Genomic DNA, 12,855 nt, shown 5'->3' with positions numbered 1-12,855 from the left:
AGGGAGAGGGGCGGGCTGTAGACTGCCAGTGTCACCCGGCAGACCTATACCCAGGGTACGAAGGGCCACCACGATCAGTGATGATGAGGCAGCAGGCAGCTCACACCGCCAATCATCTCAGAGACCCCAGGGCACTGAGATGGTACCTTTTGTAAAGTTTCTAACTAACAAGACATCTTCTCATAATCGTCCAGTTTCGTGAAGATTTCTGGGTGTCATCCACCCATGCCTAGCTGTCCTAATTGATGCTTATCTCAGAGGACTGCTGTTTTGCTCACAAAGTCACCTTTAACTCAATCCTAAAAGCAAATGGTCCAAAAAAAAAAAAAGAGATGAAGAGCACCAATGAAAGTTTTAACTGATAAACGGTGGAGCAGAGATCAAGGGCCAGGAGAGAAATTAAGTTTGGCGTGGTGCTCTTCGTGGAACTAGGAAGGATTCAGGGGTGGGCCTGGGAGGCCTAGGGGTGGGGCTCACGGACATGCCTTGTCTCCCAGGTTAGGATCCAGTGTTCAGTTCACCTGCAACGAGGGCTATGACCTGCAAGGGTCCAAGCGGATCACCTGTATGAAAGTCAGTGACATGTTTGCAGCCTGGAGCGACCACAGGCCAGTGTGCCGAGGTAAGCAGGTCCCTGGAAAGGGAGGCTGGCCAACAAACTGGGTGGGGCGTGAGGGATGGAGCCCAGCTCCCGATACCAGGGTCCTGGCTCTCATCTGGACTGGCTTACCTCCCTCTCACTGCTGTCCAGGCCCCAGGTTCGACACCCATTGACCAATGAAATCAACACATTTATTTAGCACTTCCTTTGTACCCCTTAGGCCTATAGAGGAGCAGGGTATACAGAGATGGGGGAGAGAGGCATGGTTCCTACCTTGCCTGGACCTGACAGTCTAGTTGGCAGTCAGACGTGAGCAGGCTCCTGGCCCACTGTACCAAGACATTACAGCTACACCTAGATGCGAAGGGAAGTCAGAGTGTATCATGTCACCTGGAATCCCTCCCGTAGAGCACATAGCCATCCTGAACCTCTCTTTCAGTGCCTTTGTTTCTTTTCATATACTCAGCAATAAGCAGACCTTTCACCTCTGAAAGAATCCTCTGATCTCTGCAGGAGTAACACGCACCAGGGCCTCACGCTACTCTCTGTGGGATTCTTCTAGCCCCACACCTGAACATCTTGTTCTCAAGGGTCTTGCCGTCCCAGGAATCACAAGCACCAAATCTGGGCTGGCTGAGTCCCCCTCCCCAACATGATCTTAAAATAGCAGACCTGGGTGTATTTCTTCTTTGGGGCAGGACAGCAGCTGCTGCTAGGGTAGAGAAGCCCCTGGCCTCTTTCCCCAGGGCTCCACTAGACAGCTTTTCTTTTCCCACACTGCATGTATCTCTCTTCTTCCATTGTTTGCACACATGACCAGGACTCAGGGGTTCTGGGTGCAAGTGGAAGGAATCATTCTAGAGTTTGTGAGCACGGACAACAGTTACTCCTTTGCATACCCCCTTGGAAGAGAAAGTGTGCTGCCTGCTCAAACTGCGTTCCTAATCCTTCCAGTTTAAGGAGATCCTTTGCCTCTCTCCAGGCTCATGCATGAAAATGAAATTCATGCAGGGCAAGATGGGGTCTGGGATGAGAACTTAGATCACTGCCACCCCTGAGCAGTGGGCAAGTTGGAGCTGAGACCCACTGTTTTTACTGTGTTGATAACAAGCTCTGGAAGCGGGTCATGGAAATCTCTCAAATAAACCTTAGATGTACTCGTGGCCACTCAGCTTTGGGGTGCCTGCAATCCACCGTTAATAGTGTGCCTTGCACCCTGACTGATTGTAGTTATTTCAAAAATTCCACTTAGCTGATTTTTATCTAAAAACTCAAACAAAAGAAGAGTTCTTGGGTATTGCTCTCAGCTTTGCCACCAGCTGGCCACAGGCAATTCAGCAAAGCCCCTATTTTCCCTGGGCTTTTTTTTTTTTTTTAAACTTGTAAACGTAGCTCATGGCTCCTACCAGGGTAACCCATCTTGTACTAAGGTGAAGATCAAATGGAGTTGTGGATATGGAAACACTTTATGAATTGGGAAGTGCTGGACAAGAAAACAAACATCCTGTGCTCGAGCAATGTCTCTGCAGATCAAGGACATCTGTTTTGTTCACTGCCTAGAAAAGGACTGGGCACATAGTAGGTGCTCAGTAGCATGTGTTGAATGATGACTGAATAAATATGAATAGCACAACACTCCGTTTCCAGGGAACCGAGACACCCGCCGAGTAGACAGGCATAGAATCATCAAGTCTGAGGATCAAGGGACGCTTTGCCAGTTGGTCATTTCCAAATTCCTTTTGAGGAGCCGGAACAGCAGTGCCTTCAGGCGGTGGTGGGATCTGATCTCTCCCCAAAACCTTTTCATTGGAGGCAGCTTGTTCTCTTAGTAATGCTGGGTGTTTACACCCAGAAGCCCAGGGTGGGGGAAGGCTGGTGTTTCAGAAGAAAGTTCACAGTCGAGTAACATGCTCATCTTTTTCTCCAGATGTGTTGTGTGCCCCAGTCAAGCCCCTCCAGTGATTTTGACCCACTGGATTCTGCATTCTCTGCCGCATTATTGACTAAGCATCAGGCTGAGCTTTGTCACATCCATTCCCATCCCATCCTCTATCCCTGGGAAGTGGGGAAAAATCCCGGAAAACAGAGCCACACAGAACTGAGTGTAAATCCAGTCATCTCCATTGTTTAACTGGGTGTCCTTGGGCCCATCTCTTCACCCCTCTGAATCTCTTTGCTTTGGCTAAAAGGCAGTGACTGATGGAAGCACCTACACTACCGTATGTAAAATAGATAGCCAGTGGAAATTTGCTGTACGACTTGGGGAACTCAGTCCAGGGCTCTGTAACAACCTGGAAGGGTGGGAAAGGGTGGGAGGGAAGTTCAAGAGGAAGGGGACATATGTATACCTATGGCTAATTCATGTTGATGTGTGGCAGAAACCAAACCAATGTTGTAAAGCAATTATCCTTCAATTAAAAATAAAATTAAAAAAATAAATAAAAGGCAGTGACTATAGAGCACTGCTTTACAGCGTTACTGTGGCAGTGAACACGGAAGGCCTAATTTAGAAATGAACCCAGCGGATCTGCGAGTCTGTGCGCATGCCTGTTCAGTTTTTGTTTGGGGATGTAGCTTCCCCACGCCTTGGAGTGCACCCACAGCCTCTCATGGCTCCAGCTTTCTTATGGTCCCAGATCTCCACCGTCCTGTCCAGTCACACACCTTGGGAGGCAACCAGACTTTGAAAGTGAAAGTGAAGACGAAAGTCACTCAGTCATGTCCAACTCTTTGTAACCCCATGGACTATTCAGTCCATGGAGTTCTCCAGACCAGAATACTGGAGTGGGTCACCGTTCCCTTCTCCAGGGGATTTTCCCAACCCAGGGATCGAATCCAGCTCTCCCGCATTGCAGGGGCATTCTTTACCATCTGAGCCACCAGGAAAGCCCACCTTGGCTTTGATCTTACAGCCCTGCTCTGCCACCTGTTAGCTTGCTGACTCTGGGCAGGTTTCTTCATGTTTTGAAGCCACAGGGCCCTCATTTGTGAACTGGGGAAACAAAACCTCCTTTGCCTAGTGCTTGCCAGATTTAAACGAGCCATTTTACAGAAAGCGACCAGCACCAGCTGTAGTGGAGAGGGGCTTCCAGAGCATGTTCACCTTCCTGTCGCTCTCTCCTGCTTTCTTTCCCAAGGTCATTGTGAGGGAGGAAGAAAGCGGCAGAGGTTCCTGAGTTTGGACTTGGACAATCTGTCCTGGTCCTCCCTGAAAACCAAAGGCTGAGATAGATCTTAAATTCAGCAGTCCTTTAATTTTGGCAGTTTTGAACATTTTTCTTTCAAAATCTCTTATTTTTTACTACTCAGAATTACTTTCGCTCAGTTGGTGAAGAATCTGCCTGCAATGCAGGAGACCCCAGTTCAATTCCTGGGTCAGGAAGCTCCGCTGGAAAAGGGATAGGCTACCCACTCCAGTATTCTTGGATTTCCCTTGTAGGATCGCAAAGAGTCAGACACGACTGAGCAACTTTGACTTTCACTATTCTACAAGTGTTTTTTGTTTTTTTTTTTTTTAATGGAGAGTTTAAGTTAAACCCACTTTAAAAATAGAAAGGGACAAGACTCAGAATTCCATGATAGTTCCACTAATAAGCAGGTTACCAAAAGACCACAGTCTGAAAAGGATTCACCACCACACATAGTGATGTTATTTTTTGTCTAATGCATTTAAAATATGATTTGATTTTAAACATTCATTTTCCACACAATTAATTCTACTAAAACATGGGGCTCGGCAAATGATAGGTTCTCAGCAAATGTTTGCGGACAACCTGAATGAATCAGTGATTGAAATGAATGAACAATGTGGAACTGTGCCCTCATTTTGGAATTTGAAATTAAGAATTCACAGGCCTTATTTTTTTCTTGCCCTTTGACCAGAAGAAATAAGCTTCTCAGTTGACAACTAGAAAATTTTGATCATCCAAAGGAGACTGAGGACAACATGAAATGATGTTATACCATTATACTAATTCAGTTCAGGCCCAGAGACAGGTATTATAATATAGGGCTTGTCAAACTTGTTTTACATAAGGAACCCAGTATTTTATTTATTTCTTTAACTTTTTACTTTATGTTGGAGTATAGCCAATTAGCAATGTTGTGATAGTTTCAGGTGGACAGTGAAGGGACTCAGCCATACATACACATGTATCCATTTTCCCCCAAACTCCCCTCCCCTCCAGGCTGCCATGTAAGACTGAGCAGAGTTCCCTGTGCTCTACAGTAGGTCCTTGGTTATCCATTGTAAATATAGCAGTATGCACACGTTGAATTAAATGCATGAAAATTACAGGTGATCGTCTTTCTCTTTGGATCAGCTTCCTGGGCTTCCCCTTTAAACGTTAATGTTGTTCAGAATTCTTTCTTCATCCCCCTCCCCTCCTCTCTTCCCCCCTTCCCTCTCCCCTCCCGCATGTCACCCCTCTGTCATTATTCTCTGCTGGGTGATATACTGACTGCACCAGAATACATGTCCCATTATTCCCTGCGTCCCTGACCCATACATATATGCTAATGCTTAAAAATTCCATTTATTATGTTATTTATACTTGTATGAAGCAGTACAATAAGCATTTTTCATAATTTCTTTACAAGGAAAGAGGTAATATCCATATTTTATGTTTAGTTCAAGCTTGGAATGGTCTGCCAGCTTGCCCAAGGACACAAAGCTCATCTTTTGAACTGTAATTCCACTGCTGACCAAAGGCCCATACTTCTACTTGAAAAATTCACCTGAACACCAATTCAGAGTCAACACACTAGATAGAATCGCACAGAACAACTGCCCCTACACACACTTTCTGGTAACCTTTATTTTGATCTCAGAGACTTTCCTATAGCTCAAATGGAGCTGCCTGCCATGCAGGAGACCAGGGTTTGATCCCTGGATCAGGAAGATCTTCTGGATAAGGAAATGGCAATCCTCTCCAGTATTCTTGCCTGTAGAATCCTATGGACATAGAAGCCTGGCGGGCACAGTCCGTGGGGTCACAAAGAGTCAGACACAGCTGAGCAACTAAAACACATATTGGTCTCATTATGAACTCACAAAAAATTTGCAAAAAACTATGCAAAATATTGTATATTCTTTGCACAGATTTAAACAACTACTTTTAGGGAGTTATTGGATAAGGTGAATCAGTCAGAGTACTGGAGAAGAGCCAGAGGCATCATGGGAGCCAATGAATGTAAGGTTCACAGAGACAGAAGAGTCAGAAGGGTCAGACACGTTAGAAAGGTCAAATACAACAAAAACCTGAAGGCAGCCCCCGGGGTTAAGTGGCTCCACTAAGTGGTGGGTGCTTGGAGTTGCCAGTAAGGAACAGTCAAGGAAGCAGAAAAAAGGCAAGGGAGAGGGCGGACTTGGACCAAAGCTTCCGATACGATGGCAACTCATGAGTTTGTCTGCGAATCCACCATTCTCCTGCAGCCCCGAGGCACCCAGGATCAGGGATAAAGACGGACAATAGAATTCATCAAAGGCAGACAGGAGAGTGTGGTGGGAGCTGCTGGAGAGGGTCTTGCGGTCCAGACTAAGTAGTGAGAGGAAGGGTCAGGAGAGGGTGGAGAGATGGGGAGAACTGAGGGAGCCAGGAGTCTGGAGAGACAAAGGGTTCAGGACACCAGGGGGTGCGTTGAGACCAAAGTTACTCTGCTGGATGAGGAAGCAGCCGGAGGAGGAACCAGGTGATGGGGTTTAAGATCTCACAGGTGGACTCTCCCAGTCCCAGAACAGCAGGCTCCGGATATGGTAGGAACATGGTTGGTCTTCGGCAGGAGCACCTGATCTCAGGAGGAGGGGCTGACCTCTGAAAAGTGAAGGAACCATTCTTCCGTTGGAACCAAAAGGAAGAAGAAGAGAACATAAGCAGACGGGATTGCAGACTTGAGGGATGAGAGACAGGGCACGCCTGCCAAATGTCCTCTGGTTCACCCACAAAAACTGAAGCAAGGTCATCACTTGAGTGTAAGGGAGGTGAGGGAAGGGCAAGAGGTCAAAGGGACATGCAAGATGCATGAAAGGGCTTTGAACAGAGTAGGGGAGTGAGCTAAATGGCAGAGTTGCTGGACAATATCCACAACTCTCTGAGGTGAGCGATCATGAATTCATAGTGACATCCTCCTACTCAGGTGATTTTTCTCCAGCAAAGTTTGACCGCACTGGGGAAGGGCTGGAGGATGTAGGTGGAGAGCTTCATCCACAATTGATGTCTTCCGGGCAACCATTTAAAGGACTTAGATGGATTTGCGAGAAAATGATCCTAACAGTGGACCATGAGATCCAAGTTGGGAAGAGAAGACAGGGAGCTGATGGTAGAAAGTTGGTGTCAGTGGAGTGAGATACAGATGAAGGTCAAAGAAAATGTCCTCCGGGGCATTAGCAGTTGTCTGTGGAAGGGAACACCAGAGGGAGAAGAAAACCCTCCATCGCCGAGCGCTGCAGAGGAAGTGGTGGGTGGACCTGCAAGGGGAAGACGGGCTTCAGTCCAGGCAGAGTTAAAGCAGGCGGCCCCTAAAGACATTACAGCTACAACACAGAGTTTGTTTGCCCTAGGACTGGTGGTCAGGAGGTGGTTCTAGAGAGAATGCTGTGGAAAGGATGGGGGGGAAGGTCGATAGTAGGGGAAGGTAGTGAAGCCGGCATGGAGCAGGCTGGGAATAAGGTTTGTGGAGAAGATAAAAGACCAGAGGCACTTGCATCTAGAGCAGTTTTCTTTTTGGTACCAAGTTGTTTTGATGCCAGCAATGGCTGTGGGTCTAAATTATTCTTCCTAAAGTCCCCTGGAGCACTGCCCCCTGCTCCATGGTATAGTGATGTTCAGAGAAACAATGGAATTGGCTACAGAGCTTGGGCTTGGAAGGTCCCAAAAAACCTCCTGAAAGTTATCCAGCAGGGCATTTATTTGGTGGGAAAAGGCAAATACAGAAACATAAGCTGGTGTCTATTCATTTATTCAGTCACTGTCTGAGTATCTACCATTTCGCCAGGCCATGTAGGCTGCAGCAATGAACTATCCATCTGTTGGTGGGATCCCAGGGGCTGGCTGCTCAGAGGGAAGTCTGTCTGTCCGCAGACCTCCCGACCTTACCCAGACAGCAGAGGAGAAAAGAAGCTGATTCTTCATCCCGAATCTATTTTTAGGTGCTCCATGCTAACTAGCTGCCAAGTATAATATTTTAATTAAACCCCTCTAAGCCCTTAAAGTGGTAAATGGCTTTTTGACCTCTTCTCCCTAATTACCTTCACCACGTTTCAACAAACTGCAAATACCATCTAATTTTTGGAAACAAGTGCAAGATAAATTAAGTTTGAAGCTGAGGGCTTTTGGCAGCAAAACCTGAATCTCCGGAAGAGGTGTAATGTGGTACCAGTAGAGGCTTGTAAGGATCCCCTGCAGGGCTAGCATTCTGACACCTCAGGCCCGCTTTGCAATGGTGGGCTAGCATTAGAGTTTTGATTTTGATTATCTTGTTCTAATTTGTTTAGTGATGATGTCAGTCTCAAATGTGGTCGTGGGGGGAAAAAAATCCTATAAAGAAACTTCACAAAAGGTAGAATAAAAGATCCTCGGCCTTGGGAAATCTTGGAGATTGTGAGACGGAATGAACATGGCATCTGAGTCCACCGTCCCAGCTTCCCTTTGTTAAATATTGACAATGTCCCAGGTCCTGGGTGAGCCTTCATATCCAAGATCTCATAGAATTTCACCCTCATCATGCTTCAGTGGGTCAATATCACTAGTCCCATTTTACAGGTGAAGAAGTAGAATCAGAGAGGTTTTCTAACTTACCAGGACTTCTCTGGTGACTCAGACGGTAAAAAATCTGCCTGCAATGCAGAAAACCTGGGTTTGATCCCTGGATCAGGAAGATCCCCTGGAGAAGGGAATGGCTCCCTACTACAGTGTTCTTGCTTGGAGAATTCCATGGGCAGAGGAACCTGGTAGGCTACGGTCCACGGGGTCGCAAAGAGTCAGCCATGACAGAGCAACTGACACTTAAACTTTCACTTCAGGCTTAGCCAACAAAACCCGAAGTGCCAAGCCCGAGATGCATAGCCTGCTGTCTCCTCACCATGCCAATCTGACTTCAGGTGGAGTTGTATCAAGTCCAGCCAGTGAATGTCAGTGTTTCTCAAGACAGAATTACAAAGCAATCAGATGCACAGGGAGGAGTAGGGGAGGGGATTCCCCTAGAAATTGGTTCAAACAATATCTGAGCTCAGGATGAAGAGGAATACCCTTCAGGTTCAGGACTGGGATGAGTAACCGGAAGGACGGAAGGAACTTCCCCACTGGAGTGTGTGAGCTCATAGAACAGGAGGGGCAGTTCTGACCCAGGGTCTCTTGCAAGTAACCCCCTAACAACACTCAATCTGCTCAGTTGTAAGTGTTTTCACATCTGTTCTCTCCGCTTGCTAGCGGCTCTTTAGAGAAGAGGGATTGTGCCTTAGACATTTTTCTCTTCCCGCACTCAGCCTGGCCTCTAATAGGCATTCAATGTATGTGGGAATGAATGAGCACAGAAATGAGTATGTGAGATGAGAAGAGATTAATTATGTCCGGGAACTGGGGAGCTTCCTTCCCAGGCCCTCCTAGGAAGGGTTTCCTGGGAAAGGTTTATCAGGGCCCTGTCCGCACACAGAGAGCAGTTCTAGGATATGCTGTCCCATCAGAGGAAACCAGGTTTGACGCCACTTTCATTTTATATACTTAGGCTTGTTGAGTTTGCTCACTATTTCTTTACTGTTAGGCACTTTATCTACAATTAGGATAAATTGCCATGTGGGCAGCAACAGAACAGGCTCATAGAACTTTTTATTAAAATAGCTGAGTGCTAACATTGAAGAATGAAGTGGCTGGAACTAAAGAACGCGTTTTTAAAGAAGGCAAACACCTAGATACAATGTAGTACCTTAACTGGTATCAATCACTACTTAATCTAATTAGTTTAGAAGCTATTTTAAAGAGCTTAATTAAATTAAGCTGTGATTGATAACACTTTATATCTACTTGAGGAGAGCACTTCTTCTAATTCACCTTGAATCTTTATGCTTCCAGTCAAAAGCCTATTTCAGGCACATGCTAAATGTGGGGAAGGGTTGGGAAAGTACTTCACTGTCCCTGAAATCATTCCGGGTGCCTGGCACCAGGCTAAGCCAGGGGCCTTGCAGAGTTCTTGGGCACAGACATTCTGATACCTAGTGGGGGTGGCCTTGACAAGGACACCCTGAGATTCTCCTTCAGCAGACCTGAGAGCACATGGGAAAATGCGGAAAGGTCAGCAGAGCAGAAGGAAAAAGCTTAGCAGGTGAGAAGGTGTCTGGGATCCGCTTAGCTTGAGGTCAAGGTGAGGAGTACTAGTCCACATCCTCTCAGTAGAGATGTGGTGCTGGGTCACAGTAGATTCCGGGCAAGGGGACTTGCTGAGCTGGACCATGTAAGTCCATCATTGCCTAGAGAGCAGCAGGCCAGGGCATGTGGGGTCTACCCCTGCCCCCAGTGCTCTGGGAACTGTGACTACTTTTGAGCCCACTAGGAACTATGGAGGAAGGAAATAGGAAGTAGAAGGTTTTATCTGGGATACGACGTACAGACTTGAAGCTCTTCCGGGCCGGGGCTGGTAGGTGGGGATGGGAACTGGTCCTCATCTAAACTACAATGCTTGTCTTCCGTCTCCTCTCTGCAGCCCGCATGTGTGATGCCCACCTTCGAGGCCCCTCGGGTATCATCACCTCCCCCAATTTCCCCATTCAGTATGACAACAACGCACACTGTGTGTGGATCATCACGGCACTCAACCCCGCCAAGGTAAGGCTCGCAGGGAGGGCGGGGCGGGTCGTGTCCTATGGGCAGGACTGGGTTGGAGACCGTTGTTCTACCAGGGATTTCAAACCCAGAACTTGGTCCTCATAGATTTTCTGAAGACAATTATTAGAAATTGTTTCTATTAAATATCAAGTTGATACAAAAGCATACTTGTGAAATATAATATAAAGGACGTCAATACAAGACACAACTGTGTAGCCATCTCCCAGCTCAAGGGAAAACAGAAAGCCCCACAGATATCCTAGTGATCTGTCCCCCAGTAACCTCATTCCATTCCCTAACCCTCAGGCCACCATTTACCTCAACTGTGTACTTTATTATTCCTTTGCTTTTCTTTATAGTTAGCACATAAGTATGTATCCCTCAAAATGCAATGTTTAGCTTCCCGGTACTTGAACTTCATGTAAACGTAATCATGTTGTATTGATATATAGTCTTAATTAGCTTTATCCAAAATTATGTCCTTAAAGTTTTTCTGTATTGCCGTGTATCATTTTGTACTGCTCTGTACATTTTTTCCCATCTTCCTCATTTAGTACTTTTTCCTGTGAAGTACCCTTTGTTTGCTAATAAATTTGATAAGTATCTTGCCAAGATCCACAAAATAACCTGTTAGAATTTTTAATTATTCAAAAAATACAGATAAATTGAAGAAGAACTGGTACCTTTATGATTCCAAGTCTTTCAGTCTTTTAATGTGGTATATCTTTACTTAGGGCTTCTTTAATAGCTTTCAATAAATTTGTATAATTTTTTCATTATCAATCTTATACATTTCATAATACATTTATTTCTAGATATTTTTGTTATTGCTTTTATAAATCATATCTTTTAAAATTTAGTTTTCTACCTGTTTCTTGCATAGTGGTTAGATATGCAATTAATTTTTATATGTTCAGCTATCCCATAGTAATTTATCTATGAATTTTTAGCATATTCTACATAAAACAATCATAATCTGCAAAGAATGATGGTTTTGTTTCTTCTTTTTCAATCTTATACCTTTTCATCAACCTTTTTTTTTTGCCCCAATGTTCTACCTAGAATCTCCAGTATAATGTCAAATCATTGTGACGATGGTAGGCACTTTTGCCTTTGTTCAATGTCAAACAGATTGTTTTACTTCTTCACCATTAAGTATGATGTTTGCTGAAGTTTTGTTTTAATTTACAGTTCCTTTCTAATCCTAGTTTACTAAAAGCTTGTATTGTGAATGGATGTTGACTTTTATTGAGCATCTTTCTACATCTATTAATATAATCATAGGATTTTTTTCCTTTATTCTCCTGTGTGGTGAACTCCACTTTGATTTTTCTGATGTTAAGCCAACCCTGTATTCCTGGGATAAACCCAATCTGGTCATTTAGTATTATCATTTTTAAAATATACCTATATTTGAATTGCTAGCATTTTACATAGTGATTTTGCTTCTGTTTTGTTATATATTACAGATTTAACAAAATAAAATATATTCTATGTACATTACACACACACACACACACACACACACACACACACACACTTGCCAGATTTCTGTATCAAGATATTGCTAAAATGAAAGTGAAGTTGCTCAGTCATGTCCGACTCTTTGCGATCCCATGGACTGTAGTCTACCAGGCTTCTCTGTCCATGGGATTTTCCAGGCAAGAGTACTGGAGTGGGTTGCCATTTCCTTCTCCAGAGGATCTTCCTGACCCAGGGATTGAACCCAGGTCTCCTGCATTGCAGGCAGACGCTTTACCCTCTGAGCTACCAGGGAAGCCCAAGATATTGCTAGCCTCATAAAATGACTCAGACTTTTTCATCTCTTTCTATCCTACTACTTGTTTTTAGTGTTTTACAGTTTCATCATCAGATGTCTTATGGATATTTTGGTATTTATCCTACTTGATTTCATTAAATTTCTTGAATCTATGGATGACATCTTTCATCAGTTTGGAAAAATTTTTAGCTATTGCCATTTCAACTGTTGTCTCTCTTTATTCTCTTTTCTGCTTCTGGAAGTCTGACAAGGCAGTTAATGTGGCTCATTCTATCTTCTTTCCTTAACGTCTATCATTTTCTCTCATTCTGTTCAAGAATTCTCGATCAGTTATGTCTAACCTCTGTTGAATTCATTCTCTGAAGATTCATTTTAATTTCAAATCTTAGTATTTTGCATTTATGAAAGCCTATTTAGTGTTTTTGATTGCTTTTGAGTTTATTTTATAGTCTCTGGCTCCTTACATATATTTAAGTCATTTAAATATATTAAGGGCATTTATTTTTTTTATTTTTTAGTTTTTTATTTTTTAAATTTTAAAATCTTTAATTCTTACATGCATTCCCAAACATGAACCCCCCTCCCACCTCCCTCCCCATAACATCGTTCTGGGTCATCCCCATGCACCAGCCCCAAGCATGCTGCATCCTGCGTCAGAC

At 44.5% G+C, this 12,855-nt stretch overlaps 1 protein-coding gene across 1 annotated transcript in view; it reads left to right on the top strand.

The window, feature by feature from the left end:
• CSMD2 (CUB and Sushi multiple domains 2) overlaps nt 1-12,855 on the top strand; it is a 682,283-nt gene that overhangs the window by 364,262 nt on the left and 305,166 nt on the right. Inside the window, exons 9-10 of the mRNA XM_069545242.1 lie at nt 498-622; nt 10,295-10,416. Of these exons, the coding sequence (XP_069401343.1) occupies nt 498-622; nt 10,295-10,416 (247 nt within the window). The remainder of the gene's footprint in view (nt 1-497; nt 623-10,294; nt 10,417-12,855) is intronic.

The sequence above is a fragment of the Ovis canadensis genome, chromosome 1 (assembly GCF_042477335.2).
Source record: "Ovis canadensis isolate MfBH-ARS-UI-01 breed Bighorn chromosome 1, ARS-UI_OviCan_v2, whole genome shotgun sequence".
Taxonomy (NCBI): Eukaryota; Metazoa; Chordata; class Mammalia; order Artiodactyla; family Bovidae; genus Ovis; species Ovis canadensis.
The sequence above is the reverse complement of the archived record's forward strand: the minus strand, read 5'-3'. Positions and strand labels throughout refer to the sequence as shown.